Source organism: Erinaceus europaeus, chromosome 15, assembly GCF_950295315.1.
Source record: "Erinaceus europaeus chromosome 15, mEriEur2.1, whole genome shotgun sequence".
Classification (NCBI taxonomy): domain Eukaryota; kingdom Metazoa; phylum Chordata; class Mammalia; order Eulipotyphla; family Erinaceidae; genus Erinaceus; species Erinaceus europaeus.
This window is the reverse complement of record NC_080176.1, coordinates 10,745,425-10,762,064: the sequence shown is the minus strand read 5'-3', so window position 1 is coordinate 10,762,064 and position 16,640 is coordinate 10,745,425. Positions and strand designations below refer to the sequence as shown.

Below are 16,640 nucleotides of genomic sequence, written 5' to 3'. Positions count from 1 at the left end.
GGTAAAGCCACCAGGGTAACAAAAGGGAAAAAAATGGCCTCAGGGAGCAGTGGATTCGTGGTGCAGGCACTGAGCCCCGGCAATAACCCTGGAGGTTAAAAAAAAAAAAAAGGTAGCATAATGGGAGGCCCAGGTTCGGTCCCCCACATCACTTTATAAGCCAGAGCTGAGCACTGCTGTGGTTTAAAAAAAAAAAAGGGAGGTAGCGCAGTGGGTTAAGTGCACGTGGCGCAAGGACCCGAGTAAGGATCTTGGTTCTGGTTCGAGCCTCCCGCTCCCCACCTGCAGGGCAGTAGCTTCACAGGTGGTGAAGCAGGTCTGTAGGTGTCTTATCTTTCTCTCCCCCTCCTCTCTCCATTACTCTCTGTCCTATCCAAGAACGACATCAATAACAGCAGCAGTAATAATAATAAAGGGCAACAAAAGGAAATATTTAAAAATTTAAAACAGGAATTGAGGTGAAAAACTACAATAAAATTTACAACACTTTGTTGAAAGAAATGTGAACATCTCATCACGCATTGTATACATGGGGCTGTGTGAACAAACTACTTACTACACACCCGCTAAAGCTGTACAGTGTCGAAGTAGCTGGTCAGATAAGCATGATTTCAGTGACACGGTTCAGCCAGGGAGCTAGCTCAGAGCAGTGCTGAGGGTTTGCATGCATGCAAGAGGACCCAGGCTCCATCGCCAGCTCTACCATTAGACCTTAGTGTACTGGTTTAGAAGAGGGGGGGAATAGTTTTGCTCTGGTAAAAGTTTTCACGAGACAAATATTTTTTAAAAAAAAACATACGCGCTTAGTAAAAATGAAAGTGCTTGTACTCTTAAAAATACTGGTGCTGGGGGTGTGGTGGTGGCGCACCTGGCTGGATGCCCACGTTGCAATGCACAGGACCCAGGTTTGAGCCCCTAAATCCCCACCTGCAAGGGGAAAGCTTTGCGAGTGGTGAAGCAGGGCTGCAGGTGTCTCTCCCTTCTCTATCACAGCCTTCCCTCTCAATTTTCTGACTATCAAATAAAGATTAAAAAAATCTATTGGTGGTGGGGCTAGGATACAGCTCGCCTGGGCAGAGCACTTTACCATACTCACACATGTCTGAGGACAGGTTTGAGCCTCCAGTCACCACAGAGGGGCACGGTGCAAAGTGAAGTGCTGTGATGTCTCCTTTTCTCTGTCCCTGTCTATCTGGAAAAAAATAAAAGACTGCTGGGAGCAGCAGAACTGTGCAGTCACAAAGCCTAAGTAAAGCCTCGGCAGTAAAAACAAAACAAAAAACCACGGTCTAAGTTCAGTTAAGGATGTTTTGCAAGAATACACAAGGCTACTTTGCAAAAATAAAAAAACTCTGACTTACCTATATTGTTGTCATCACTGGGGCTTCACCTCTCCAGGCAGTTTTTCAGACAGAGAGACACACAGCACCAAATAATCTAATACTGTGGGGGTCAGAATTTGAACCTGAGTTAAGCGCACAGCAGAATTTCTTTCCAGTGATTATCAAGTGATTTGAGAAACAGCTAGTCAGATGCTGTTAATTTAGTACCAAGCCTGATATTTCTAAAATAGTAAGGAAAAAAACTTTTTTTTACCATTTTATTAAAATAGCAAAAATTTTAGGAAATTCAGTCATAATTTTAACAAGCACATACCCGTATCAACAACGTGTGCTGTTCCACAAGTCCAAGAACCGACTTCTTTTTTCCTTTTGCCCTCTAGTTTGTCTTTTCATCTCCCCTTTCTCATTTCAAACTCTTGGCTGATAGACGTGACTGGGTCTGTCTCACTCTCCTTCCACCATGAACCATTTTCAACATTAGCAGGAGCCAGGAGCCCAGACCACCAAGCTCGGTAGAATTAATAATAAACGCAGAGCAAATAAGCCACGGACACACGGGCCAAGACTCCCTGTGAGTTCTGACAGCCATTTTTGCCGCTGAAACTTTTTTCTTCAGAACTGGCAGGAACCTTAGACTTGTGTCTATGATCCAGTGCACCACTGCCAGGAGAAACTCCTCCTGGTTTCTGCCAAGTCTTCAGCGAGCTTTTTAGTGATAGCTTCTTTGAAAGAGCTTCTTTCCCGATTTCCACCTTTAAGAACCTACTTGAAAGAAATTGAAGAGAAGCCACGATCAAATCTCCTAGTTATCTGGTGGGACCAAAGGTGGATGATTATAACAGAAGTGCTTTAAGCTTAAAATAACAAGCAACAGATCATGCGTTCTTATTCATAGGTAGCTTTATTTAGTATTTAGAAAAATATATACAATAACTGGAACCTCAGTTCTTTCTCTTAAATAGCTTTAAATTAAAAGTTTGCAGGTGAGAGGAGCAGTGTATTTCCACAGTCAGAACATCAATACTGTTCAGTGAAGTGGCAGAAACCTCTGCAGCAGGTCAGCAACGTAGAGGGGCAGGAACTGAGTACAAGCAGTTGGGTGCCGGCTGGCCAGCTAGTCAGAGGGTCCTCTTCCCGATAGTTTCAAGGAAGCCTGAAAGGTCTCCACACCCGACTGAGTGCCGGAGCTTGAGGTTAAACCCTCTGTGGGGGCAGAGGGCCGCTCGGTCGCAAGCTGCCAAGGTAACCAGGCACACGGACTTTGCCTGGGTGTAGCTGGGCCCGAGTCTAGAAGGTGGCTGCCACAGATCGAGCAGTGGCAGATGGAACCAAACTTGACGGACTGAAGTATTTGCTATTGCCATTTATTTTGGATTAGACCCCTGCTTTCCCTTAGAACATTCTTCTTAATGAATTCACAGTATCCAGCCAGTGTTTGTGGAAGAGATTTCTACATAGTTTTGAGAATTAAGCAAGGAAGCAGTAGGAACTGCCTTAGCTGTGTTTCAACTCTGCCCTTTCTCCCTGCGTGCTGTCCGTGATACGCAGGGTGCATTCTACGGTGACCCCAGGAACACAGGTCTTCCCTCTGCCGCCTCTGGGCCTTTCCAAGGCACTGCAGTCTGCAGAGGTTGGCCTGGCTTGTTTCCTGAGGAGCTTGAACGGAACCCGGTGACAGAAGCAAAGCAATGCAGCAAGTGACACGAGCGACATTGGGTGCACAAACACTTGCCTGAGGGTCAGGGAGAGCGAAGTGAGAGGTAATCAGTAGTAGGGCTGGAGGTTCAGTTACACTGCGAGGACAGGGACCGGTATTTTGTTCTCTGCTCATCGATTTCCTGCTTCGTTTTGTTGATGCAACTAAAGATCTCCTTAAAAAGCGCTTTGTACTCAGGGGAATGTGGGGTGGTGGGGGAAGCGACGGGCTCGGGGGAGACGTCGACCGGCTCCGGCCGGAAGCTCAGGGCGGCCGGGTCCTTCGCCAGGGTCCTGGAGGTCTGCACGGCCTTGTGGGACAGGCAGTCCTCTTCCTGCTGGCACCTCCTGAGCAGCTCCTCGTACTTCACCTTCAGGGCGCTGTACTGCGTGTCCACCTCGTGCAGAAGCGAGACGCCCCTCTGCTTCACGGCCTTGGCCCTGCGGATGCAGGTCTCCTCGTGGCCCCTCACGATGTCGCTCCCCGCCAGGCTGCTCAGCACCGTGTCGCTGGTGCTGCGCGTGAGCGGCTTCCCGGGCGCCTCGGGCACCGCCAGGGCCAGCTCCTCCAGCAGGCTCTGGCTGGGCTCCCTGAAGGGGATGAACAGGGAGTCCGGCACCAGCTTCTCCAGCCCGTTGACCACAGGGTGCTCTGCCTGCAGCATCTGCCGCAGCTCGGCCACCTCGGCCTCCAGCTCCTGCGCCCGGGCCCGGAAGGCGCCCGAGGCCCCCAGCTGCTGCTCCAGCTCGCCGTTCTCCCGCAGCACCAGCCCGTACTCCTCCTCCGCCCGCGCCCGCCGCTGCCGCTCCTGGCTCAGCTGGGCCTGCAGCATGGACACTGCTTTCTTCAGATGCTCATTTTCTTCCTCATCCGGGCTCTGCTCATTCTGCAGGGACGTGATCTTCTCGGCGAACACGTGATCATACACAAAGTGTCTAGGAGAAGAACAATGACAGATTACACAGTCTTCTAAGAATGAAAGCAGGAAGGTGGTTTTTCAGTTGCTATTTTTAAATTTTTTATTATCTTTACTTACTGGATCGAGATAGCCAGAAATTGAGAGGGAAGTTACAGTGCAACTGCATGAGGCCAGCAAGTGAGCCACAGGAGGTGACTTAGCATATGTGACGAGGTTGTTCAGAACAGCCAGATGTTACAGACCACTCACACATCAGTACTAGGACTGCTACTTTTCAAGGAAGTCACAACAACCTCGTAATTTTCCACCTTCGCTGTAGATTAGAATCACCTTAAACATCTTTATTTTGATAGACTCAGACGCCTGAAGCTCCAGCGATGTGCTAGCTCCCTTCTTCCTCCCTCTGTCTCACAGGAAGCCGTGAAGCAGGTCTGCAGGTCTCTTTCTCTCCCCATTTGTCTCCCTTCCTCTCTCGATTTGTCTCTGTCCTATCCAACAACAACGAGACTAATAATAACAATAATAGTAACTACAGCAAGGGCAACAAAAGGGAATAAATATTAAAAAAAAAAAGTTCAGGGAGTCGGGCAGTAGCGCAGCAGGTTAAGTGCACACGGCGCAAAGCGCAGGGACCAGCGTAAAGATCCTGGTTCGAGCCCCGGCTCCCCACCTGCAGGGGAGAAGCAGGTCTGCAGATGTCTATCTCTCCCCCTCTGTCTTCCCCTCCTCTCTCCATTTCTCTCTGTCCTATCCAACAACGACGACATCAATAACAACAATAACTACAACAATGAAACAACAAGGGCAACAAGAGGAAATAAATAAATATTAAAAAATATTTAAAAAAAAAAGTTCAGTCTCGTGCGGGGGAAACAGCATAATGGTTATGCAAACAAACGCTCATGCCTGAGGCTCCCAAGTCCCAGGTTCAATCTCCCACACCACCATAAGCCAGAGCTGAACAGTGCTCTCTCTGCATCTCTCTCAAAAATAAATAAAAATTTAAGAAATCAGTCTGGGGTCAAAAAGTGACCGTGTAAATGTGGCACAGAACTTGGAAGCATGAGGCCCCCAATCAATCCTTGCTATCCCATGGGCAAAGTGACGATCTAGTTTTCTCTCTCCTCTAGCTTGTATTACTGTTATTAATAATAATAAAATCTGTATGGGGGGGCGGAGGATATCCTTTACCATGAGCAAGGACCCAGGTTTAAGGTCCCAGCCACATGGGAGCACCACACCGAAGGGGAGCTGTGAGTGGCAAAGCAGCACCGCGGACTCTCCTCCTGTCTTGTCTCCCTCTACTTTAACCCTCTGAAGAAAAAAAAAAAAAGGAAATAAAACACCTCCCCCAGCAGCAGCGGGACTGTGCAGGCGCGAAGCCCCAGTGAAGCCCTGGCAAAAAGCAAGCAAGCGAGAGAGTCGAGTCTCGGATTGCAAGACTGCTCACCTGGGCCACACGCTTCGTCTGAGCGCGACCCTGGGGGAAGCTTGGGCTACGGTGTGTGTTCTGGTTTCAGAACTCAGCCTCAGGCATTTGTTTCTGTACAGGTTTTTCTTCTAGACTTTTGTTTTGCAGAAGTTTCAGATTTTCTTTCATTTTAATGTGCTACAATCCTCAAATCTGTCTTCTACCAAATGTATAATAGCATCTTAAAATGAAACTTTAACATATTAGAAGCACTGACAGAAGAGCCCGGGAGGTGGACCTGGAAACCGAGGTCCTGAGTTGGATCCCCTGCATAGCATGTGCCAGAGTGATAAGCTTTTTTTTTTTTTTTAAAAAACATTTTTAAAAAAATATTTCTTTCCTTTTGTTGCCTTTGTTTTATTATTGTAGTTATTACTGTTGTGGTTACTGATGTTGTCGTTGTTGGATAGGACAGAGAAATGGAGAGAGGAGGGAAAGACAGAGAGGGGGAGAGAAAGATAGACACCTGCAGACCTGCTTCACCGCCTGTGAAGTGACCCCCCTGCAGGTGGGGAGCCGGGGGCTCGAACTCGTATCCTTATGCCGGTCCTTGTGCTTTGTGCCACAAGCGCTTAACCCACTGTGCTACCACCCAACCCCCCCCCTTTTTTTTTTTACAACACCGAAATAAATATTTCAAAGACTTAATAGTTTTGGGGCTGGCTGGTGGTGCAGCTGGCTGAGCACACATGTCACAATGCATAAGGGCCTCCGGTCCCCACCGGAAGGGGGAAGCTTCGTGGAGCAAAGGAGCAGTGCTGCAGGTGTCGCCCTTTCTCTGACCTCTCTCTCTCATTTATTTTTAAATTTTCAGAGGGAAATTGAGAGGGAAGTGGGAGACAGACAGGGAGAGACACAGGCAGTGCTGCTTCACTACTCATGAAGTGGGCCCCCTTTTCCTCTCAATTTCTCTGTTCTGGGAGTCGGGCAGTAGCGCCATGGGTTAAGCGCACGTGGCATGAGGTGTAAGGACCGGCGTAAGGATCCCGGTTCGAGTCCCTGCCTCCCCACCTGCAGGGGAGTTGCTTCACAGGCGGTGAAGCAGGTCTGCAGGTGTCTCTCACTCCCGCTCACTGTCTTTCCCTCCTCTTTCCATTTCTCTCCTTCCTGTCTAATGACGCCGACATCAATAAACAACAGTAATAACTACAACAATATAAAACAAGGGCAACAAAAAGGGGAAATAAATATTAAAAAAAATCTCTGTCCTATCTAGCAAACCTTTAAGAAAACGTTTTCACAGAACTATTAATACCTCCAAAACGCTATAATTGTATATTTACAAATGTTTGCCCACTGGTAGACTAATAGCAAGGCGGACTGCTTTAAAGGGTGCTTTTGATCTACTGGATTCCAGAATGTGCCAGTGACAGAGTGCCCCCACCTCCCACCCCAACCCGAGCTGGGGAAGGAGGCTCTTACTGGCGGAGGTCGTAGAGCTCTTTCAGACCGGAGAAGCTGGGGGCCGGTCTCTCCTGCTCAGTCTTTCCCTGGCTCCTCCTCCCTGGGCCGGATGTCTTCAGCTCCTCCACCTGGGTCTGGAGGTGGTCGATGTTGGCTTGCAGGCATTCGATTGTTTCAGTCAGACTGTGGACAACAGACAGAAGCCAATGCTGCTTGTCACAGTAAATTAAGGGCCTGAGCAGTGAGGAGAGGTTAGTCGCCAGCCATTCAAATTGGGCTTCATAGCTGGAAAGGGCTTCTACTTAATCTCTAGCCTCTAGTTCTTCAGCAGAATTAAAGCAAGCCTTACTCTATATTGACCCAAACAGATTAGTCAAACACCTAATATCTTCCTACCCCTCTGGGACTTCCTCAATGCGTTCTAGAAAACCTACCTCACAATCTTCTGCTGGGAAGACCTGCTTTCAGCGACTAGCCTTTGATTCGTTTCTTCCAGCTCCCTTGCCGTGACATCTAGCTGCTCGTACACCTTCGCGTGCTGTTCATTCATCTGCCGCAGAAGCTCCACCTGCTTAGTCAGATACTGCGAGAGAGAGCGACGACCAGGTCACACATTATACTCAAGATGCACGCAGAGTCTCAATACTAATGTTCTGATCCTCTCTCTCAAGAATTTATTTATTCACGAGAAAGATAGGTGGAAAGAACCAGACATCACTCTGGTACATGTGCTGCCGGGGATCAAACTCAGGGGACCTCATGGTTGAGAATCCAAAGCTTTATGCATGGTCCCACCTCCCAGACCACATGTTCTGTTCTGATTCTCTAACACACCTGGTTACAGCTCAATCTTGATACTAGCCATCTCACGGGCAGTAAAGACTCAACCCCACAAGACTGCCGCTGCTCCGTGTGACGGGGATCTCAGAGTCCATCGAAATACACCCAGCAGGCTAACCACTGAGGGGTCCCTATGACTTCCTTGCAGGTTCCAGAATTTGCTGGTACTCAAGACTGAGGAAAGCACCTTATGGACACTGGCTTATTACCAAGGGGGAACACAGGACAAGGTGTAAGGGGACACACACCTATGCGGAGCTTCTGCTCTCTCCAGATACACCATCCTCCCAGCTCCGACTTGGAAATTCCCTTAGCCTTTTCAGAGTTTTATAAGCGCTTGATGGATCAAAGCATTGGCTACTACTCACTGAACTTAATCTCCATCCCTGTTTTCTCTCCCCAGAGACTGGGGGTGGAAGGACACTAATACACCTTTAAAAAAAAAAAATTCCCTTTTGTTGCCCTTGTTGTTTTTTACTGTTGTAGTTATTATTGTTACTGATGTCGTCGTTGTTAGATAGGACAGAGAGAAATGGAGAGAAGAGGGGGAGACAGAGAGGGGGAGAGAAAGAGAGACACCTGCAGACCTGCATCACTGCCTATGAAGCGACTCCCCGCAGGTGGAGAGCCGGTGGGGGCTCGAACCAGTATCCTTACTCCGGTCTTTGCACTTTGCGCCACATGAGCTTAACCGGCTGTGCTACCTCCTGACTTTTTTGCCTCCAGGTTTATCGCTGGGGCTTGGTGCCTATAGTACAAATCCACTGCTCCTGGTGGCCATTTTTTCCCGCTGTTTACTGGATAGGACAGAGAGAAATTGAGAGGGGAGGGGAAGACAGAGACGGGGAGAGAAAGACAGACACCTGCAGACCTGCTTCACGCCTGTGAAACAACCCCCTTGCAGGTGGGGCTGGAACCGAGATCCTTGTGCTTTGTATTATGTGCGCTTAACTAGGTGTGCCACCAACCAACCCTCACCCCTCATACACTTCTTTACTAGTATCGTTGTTACTAAAATATTTTTAAAACTGATAGGACAGAGAGGAAGCTGAGAAGGAAAGAGGATGGAGGAGAGAGAGAGATGCCTGTGACACTGCTTCAATGCATTCGAAGTCTCCCCCCTGCAGGTGGGGGCTAGGGGCTAGAACCCAGGTCCTTATTAGTAGTAACAACCAGTTCCTATTCTTATCTTAAGATTTACTTTGGACAGAGGCAGAGAAATCAAGAGAGAAGGGGAAGACAGGGAAAGACACACCCACAGCCTTGTTTCATCACTCGTGAAGCTTCCCGCTGCAGGTGGGGACCGGGGAGCTTGAGCCTGGGCCTTGCGCGCTGCACTGTGTGCACGTCAGCGGGCGCGTCGCTGCCCAGCCGCTTCTTTTTACTGTTAACCTGAGCACTGCTGAGCTCTGGCTTATGGTGGTGCTGGTAATTGAACCTGGGACCTTTGGTACCTCAGGCATGAACGTCTATTTGCATTGCCACTAGTGCTATCTCGGTAGCTCTAATATCCTTTTAACCATATGGTTTCCTGGCAACCAGTCCCTAATAAACCATCCAGGAAATTCCAAAGGTCTTAAGAGTTCTGTGCTAAAAACTGGAGATCAAGACCGAGTATTTAATTAAAAAAAAAAAAATTTATTTGTTTACTAATAAGAAACATAGGAGGAGAGAGAAAGAGCTCCTTCCACACAGTGGGGCAGAATTTAAAAAGCACATATGGCCCCTTTTTCAAACCTAGTTACATAACTTCATAGTAACGTGTTGAGAAACTGTCAGAATTTCAACTTTCCCATCGAAAGCTCTTGTCCGCAAAAGCATTTCTGGAAAATTCTTTAAATTGGAGAGGGGCAGTCTGGCACTGCTGTACACTTCTGTAACATCCCGAGTGAGGCTAGGTAGTGCCCCGTAACCAAGCACTAACACATCTCCCTGAGAAACATGAAGATCACAAGCGCCTCATATCAGCTCGGGGCAGCTTGCTGACAAACAAGTTCTCGACATACTTAAGACAACAAATAATGTTTTACAGAATTGGACATGCAGAGTATGACACTGTTAGGGCTTGTAAGGTTCTGAGTATTCAATGCGGTGAACGCAGACAGCCTGGTCCCTGTAGCTCTCACCCCCCACCCCCTGTCCAGCAGCTGCTTGGCAGTCATTCACCGGTTCTCTGGGAGAAAGCCTTTTCAGAGCTGTAAGTCCGTCTGTACTACCGGCCTGTGCTAGTGATGTCACAGAAGATCCTTGTCACTGGTAAGAAGGTGTGGTGTGGGATACTGGAGTGGAAAAACGGGTTTAGAATCTCAGGAGTACAGTGTATGTCACAGCTCCCTGCAGGTGGGGACTGGGAGCCCCTCCCTCCCTCCCTCCCAGAGCCCTTTACTTTAATGCAATATTCCCTTTTCTCTTTTCTATTCTTTTCTTCCTTCTTTCTCTCTTTCTCTTTCACTGTGAGAGAGGGAGAGAATAACTGCCATTTCTGATGTTCTATTTTTGTCTTTCTGTTTTTGTAATGTGTGAGGTCCCTATACTGTAACGTGCGCTCAGCCAGGTCCAGGCCCCATTACTGAGTTTCCAGGAGCTGTCCTGCCAAGACACTGAAAGATTCAACCCTCTGTGGGAAGCACCACTGAGGGCAGGGGAGAGGCCAATCGCAACACAAGACTTCTATCGGGCAAAGGAGCAGAAAGGGCCAGTGACAGTGGGCAGGGGAGTAAGGACACAGACTCTGGGATTTGTCCCCCACCCACCATCAGTCTTCTAACTGTAGCTGACAGTCGGTTGCTAGCTGTCCTATTCACTAACTGGAGATGTCTGATAGTGATGACAGGCACACGTGCAGAGCCAGTCCCCAGCAGTAATTCGGAAATGGAACGCTTTACCATTTGTCTTCGTAGGACTGAGTTTAGTAATCACTATTCTTCCCTAAAATTAGGTTGTGTGTTAATTATATCATAGTAATATTCTTTGTCATGTTATATTTGATGTTGTTTGAATCACACGTCCCCCACATTACACATTTACCTTGACCCTAAATTCTCAGTCCACCCAAACCCTCACTACAGATGACTAATCTTACTACATTTTTACAAATTTGTCACCAGTGTTAACCTACGGCTCACTGGTGTCACTGCCCTACAAACCCACCACTTCCAATGGTCACTTTGCCTTTTTTTTTTCCCCTTTCTATTTTCATTTGGTAGAACACAGAGAAATGGAGAGAGGAGGAGAAAATAGAGAGGGAGAGAGAAAGATAGACCCCTGCAGAGCTGCCTCACAGCTCATGAAGTGTTTCTCCTGCAAGTGGGGGCAGGAAGCCTGAACTTGGGTCCCTGCACACGGTGACAGGTGCGTTCAAGTGGTGTGCCACCTAGCCCCCTCGTATTACATGTTTAAACTGGTCGGTTATGATAACTTCAAAGACACAAATGCAGAGAAAAATGAACCCAACCTCCCCATCATCCTGTTTGTTATAATCAACAGTCATTGTTTCATCTCCATTCTTCTATTCCCGTCTCCATTAAAATTTTTGTTTATTATTATTACTTAATGTACTTATCATATTTTCACCAGAGCACTGCTCAGCTCTGGCTTTTGGAGGTGTAAGGGACTGAACCTGATCCCTTACACATGAAAGCCTTTTGCAGGACCATTATGCCATCTGCCTTGCCATATTATTTTTTAATCGCCATCAAGGGTATTGCCAGGGTTCAGTGCAAGTACAGTCAACTCGCTTAGTGCTCCTGGTGCCCCCTATATGATAGGGCAGAGAAACTGATGAGAAGGGAGGGCGAATAAAGAAGGTAAGAGAAGGACGCCTGCGGTCCTATTTCACCACCTGTGAAGCTTCCCCTGCAGGTGGGGAGTGGGGGTCTAAACCTGGGTCTTTGCACACGGTAACTTGCGCACTTAACCGAGAACACCACTGTCCTACTGTCCTGCCCAAGTTCCAGTGATAACGTTTTAGCACGTGTGGCACAGAGCACAAAGAGCTGATGTTAACAGGAGGCTGGGGGGGGTGGGGTGGTCACGCTGTATTATCACATGATCGTATGAGCTTTGTTTTATTTTGCTGTTTCCTTTCTTCTGTGCCAGGGTCTGCACCTGGGACCCCTTTGCTTATTTATTGAATAGAGAAAGCCAGAAGTCAAGAGAGATGAGGGCTAAAGAAAGGGAGAGAGACAGATGCCTGCAGCCCTGCTTCACCACTTGCAAAGCTTTCCCCCTGCAGGTAGGGACTGGGGGCTCGAACCCGGGTCCTTGCACACCGTAACGTGTGCGCTTAACCAGGTGCATCACCACTCAGCCCGCTATTGGAAATTCTCATGCTTTTCAGATTACCATCAGATTTTGTTATTTAATGTATTATGGAGAGAAACAATTATGTGACAAATTTTCTCCCCAATTATTTTGGTAAGTAATATGATAGATTCCTTCTGTAATTCTATGGCTTTTATCTTTATTTATTGGATAGAAACAGTCAGAATTCCAAAGGAAAGGGGATGACAGAGAAGGAGAGAGACAGACACCTGCAGCCCTGCTTTACCACTCACAAAGCTTTCGTCCTGCAGGTGGGGACCGGGGGCTCAAACCTGGGTCCTTGCGCATCTTGACATGTGTGGCTCAACCAGGTGCGCCACCACCTGGCCCCAATTCTATGACTTTTAAAGAATACCATAGATCTCACTAGAAAGTCAGAAGATTCACGACCCCCACCCCCAAAAAAGTCAGGAATTCCAGTTACCCTTTAGCCCTGTTCAAAGGCTTCCTCACAAGACTTCAGACCACCTTGTCCTCCCAAGGCAGCCTGCTATCCCCCTTTAAAATGTGTTTTAACTGGAGGGATTAATGGCTTACAGTCAGCAGTAAATACAGTTACTGGTTCATGTGCAAAGTTTCTCGGTTTTCTGCAAAACAATCTAACAACACTCCCCACCCCTGCTGAGGCCCTCCTCCCGCCATCAGGCACCAACACTGGAAAGCCCCTCCCTCCCTTCTCAGAGGCCTTCACTTTGGTGCAATATTCCTCTTTTGTCTTCCTCCTCCTTCCTTCCCTCTCTCTCTCTCTTCCTCTGTAAGAGAGGGAGAGGTGAGAGTATCACTCTGCCATTTCTGATGTGTTTTGTCTTTCTGGGGTGGCAGGGACTGAACCCAGAGACTCACACATGCAAGGCATGTGCACTCCCAGAGTAAACCTCCCAGTCCCATAATATTCCTCAAACACTTCACACAGAACACACTATTCACCTGGTAGTGCTGACTCCTTGAAAGCTCTGTGTGCCTAGTCCACTTGGCCTCACTCCTCACACAGCAGCGATGGAAACTACTGGTCTAGAGGCAGCTTCCAGCCTCCTGTTAACATCAGCTCTTTGTGCTCTGTGCCACACGTGCTAAAACGCCAAGAGACTTGGCTGAAAGGTTCTGAGAAGGTCTTTTAAACTAGCCTCCCATCTTACTAGCACTAACCCTCTTCCTTCTAGTCCTAGTTATAGATGATTTCTCCTTGTTTATTCCTCAGTAATCTGAAAATATTCCTTTCCCACTAGTTATGTAGGTCTCAAGATGCTGCCCCCTTTAGAGATAATATTCAAATTTAGAGTCCTGGCTGGTGAAAGAAAGGAAAGAAGAAAGAAAGGAAGAAAGAAAGGGGGTGGGGTAGATAACATAATGGTTATATAAAGAGTAGAAAAGGCTGTCTGAAAAGTATACTAGCGAGTCTCCTTTGACATATGAAAAACTATGATAAAAACACATGCAGCGGGGCTGGAGAGTCAGCATAATGGTTATACAAAAAGGCTTTTCCCCCTTTGGTTGCCCCTTTTTTAATTGTTGTAGTTATTATTGTTGTTGTCGTCGTCGTTGGATAGGACAGAGAGAAATGGAGAGAGGAGGGGAAGACAGAGAGGAGGAGAGAAAGACAGACACCTGCAGACCTGCTTCACCGCCTGTGAAGTGACTCCCTTGCAGGTGGGGAGCCGGGATCCAAAGTCATCAGAAAAGCACTTTGTTTCTTCATGAATCTGTGATAATTACCTAACAAAAGCATCTGGCTGAACTAGCCACTTCAATTATCAGCATCCCAGAGCACAGCTGCCTCAATGGCAGTGTGCAGGGGGCTGTGGGTTAACCCCCTGGCAGCTATGCCAAGGTGATGCTTGGGTCCTTTCATTAAAAACTATTTACTTACTATATCGATCTTTCCTTCCTTCATTCTTTCATTCCCTCCTTCCTTTTTTTTTTTTTTTTTAACCAGAGCACTGCTCAGCTCTAACTTATGGTGGTGTGGTGGATTGAACCTGGGACCTTGGAGCCCCAGTCATGAGAGTCTCTTAGCATAACCAGTATGCTACCTACCCTGCCCAATTATTAGATTGCTTAGTAAGTACTAATCTAAGTTGAGAGAGTCAGCACTCTGCAGATACAGCTATAAGGCTTGACTTCTAGATCACCAAATTTGTGTTATCTTTTCCCCCCCTAAATCTAGGAGGACATGGGTTAGCTTGTTTTTCTTTTAAAGATATGCCACTAGCCAAGGCCATGAAAGAGGACCGGAGAAGAGCAGAGCTTTCTCCAAACCCATCTGAAAACCAGTCTGAAAGCTGGTCCAGCCAGCACAACCTGCCCCCAAGAAAGTCCACCTCTGTTCCCCTTCCCTCAGCAAAGCCGGGAGCCTGGCCCTGCCCTCGACAAGTGGAGGAGGACAGGAGAGAGCCATGACCAGCAGTTTGCAAAGGACAGCACCCGACTGGGGGGCTGGTCGTTGTCATCTGAGCAAGAGCCCCGCCTAGCTCTGTCTGTCGGTGGTGCCGGACGTGGGCCTCTGGAAAGCAAGTCCACGGGGCCGCTTCTGTGCTACTTCCATTGCTCACCCCCCAATAAATAAAATATCAAATTAAAAAGAAAAAAATAGGGAGTCGGGTGGTAGCGCAGCGGTTTAAGCGCAGGTGGTGCAAAGCACAAGGACCGGCTTAAGGATGCGGGTTCCAGCCCCCGGCTCCCCACCTGCAGGGGAGTCGCTTCACAGGCGGTGAAGCAGGTCTGCAGGTGTCTTTCTCTCCCCCGTCTTCCCCTCCTCTCTCCATTTCTCTCTGTCCTATCCAATAACAACCACATCAATAACAACAACAATAATAACTACAACAACAACAACAACAACAACAAAAGACAACAAGGGCAACAGAAGGGAAAATAAATAAAATTAAAAAAAAAAAAGAAAAAAATATGCCACTTATGTTCAGGTCTTGTCAATACACAGTCTCACATGAATCTGACTGGCCTGTCAAGACCATAAAATTCAAGTACCAAAAAAGATCGGTGAAAATGCAATTGCCATGTTAGACAGGGGAAAGGGAAACCTTTAAGCGAGACAGTGGGGAGAGAGAGGAAGGGGGTAGCGAAACTGGCAACTCGAAGGGAAGGCAAGGCTACAAAGTAGGGGCAGGTGCTGTGGGTTACCGCACACGTGGCTTGGCATCTGCACATTGCCACCTTACTACTGAGTCCAAGGTTCAGATTATGCACCTTTACAAGTGGGGCAGACCCCGTAAAGAACCTCAGGGTTAGAGAAGTGGGATTATGTTGGCACGTGTTTATTACCTCAAACGCTCAAATGAAATTCAGGAAGGCACACCCAAAGCAAGCGAAAAGTCTATAACAAATAGAATGGAAAGTTGGCTACTCTGCAGTGCTGGGATTATCCTTATTTAAGGGTCACAGCCCAAGTCCTTTGAATTCTGTATCAAAATGGTCTTCAAAAATACTAAAGAAAGTACTTCTGATTACCACCTTGGAAAACCCTTTTCCCCTGGCTAAATAATATATTTCCCCTGTAGAAAAATGGGGAGGAGGAGTTTACCTATGAAAATAAAAACTCAGGAGTAGGGCAGTAGCGCAGCAGATTAAGCGCACGTGGCACAAAGCACAAGGACTGGCATAAGGATTCCAGTTCGAGCCCCTGGCTCCCCACCTGTAGGGGAGTCACTTCACAGGCTGTGAAACAGGTCTACTACAGGTGTCTGTCTTTCTCTCCCTCTCTCTATCTTCCCTTCTCTCCATTTCTCTCTGTCCTATCCAACAACGATGATGACATCAGTAACAACAACAATAAAACAAGGGCAATAAAAGGGAATAAATAAAAATTAAATATGTATATATATATATATATATAAAAGAAAAGAAAAACTCATCTATAACTTACTATTAAAAGGAGGGCTTGGGGAGTCGGGCGGTAGCACAGCGGGTTAAGCGCACGTGGCACAAAGTGCAAGGACCGGAGTAAGGATCCCGGTTCGAGCCCCCAGCTCCCCACCTGCAGGGGAGTCGCTTCACAGGCGGTGAAGCAGGTCTCCAGGTGTCTATCTTTCTCTCCCCCTGTCTGTCTGCCCCTCCTCGCTCCATTTCTCTCTGTCCTATCTAACCATGACATCAATAACTACAACAACAATAAAAAACAAGGGTAGCAAACGGGAAAATAAATATAAAAAAATTAAAAAAAAAACTTAAAAGGAAGGCTTGGGGTGGCATATCCAATGCAGCACACACGTTATCATGTGCAAAGGCCTGGGTTCAAGTCCCTGGCACCCACCTGCAGGAGCAAAGCTTCACGAGTAGTAGAACAGCGACAGGTCTCTGTCTCTCCCTCTCCACCCCCCCCATCTGTCCCTATCAGGGGAAAGGAAAAAAAAAGTCATCACTAGGAGGAGGAGTCATTATGTTGGCATCAGGCTGCAGTCATAAGTCTGGTGGCAAAAAGGAAAAAAAAAGTTGGGCAAGTTGGGTTGTTTTTAAAATTTTCCAGTCATTGGAAAGAATTTTTCCAGAATTAAAATTCTTTCATCGTTGAAATTCTTGAAGTATGGATAAACTGAGCAACAATTTATACTGTTCAAAACATATACACTTATATAATGTCCCCTCCTCAGAACAACTGTGTAAAGGAGTACAAGCATTCTTATCACCGCTACA

General features: G+C 47.4%; 1 protein-coding gene across 3 annotated transcripts in view; it reads right to left on the bottom strand.

Moving 5' to 3' along the window:
- Positions 1 to 2,225: 2,225 nt before the first annotated feature.
- CDR2 (cerebellar degeneration related protein 2) overlaps positions 2,226 to 16,640 on the bottom strand; it is a 32,465-nt gene continuing 18,050 nt past the window's right edge. For all 3 annotated transcript variants that reach the window (XM_060172819.1, XM_060172817.1, XM_060172818.1), the window contains 3 exons: positions 7,268 to 7,416; positions 6,852 to 7,016; positions 2,226 to 3,974 (listed from right to left, as the gene is read on the bottom strand). In XM_060172819.1, coding sequence (XP_060028802.1) covers positions 3,128 to 3,974; positions 6,852 to 7,016; positions 7,268 to 7,416 — 1,161 coding nt within the window. In that variant the 3' untranslated portion in view covers positions 2,226 to 3,127. The remainder of the gene's footprint in view (positions 3,975 to 6,851; positions 7,017 to 7,267; positions 7,417 to 16,640) is intronic.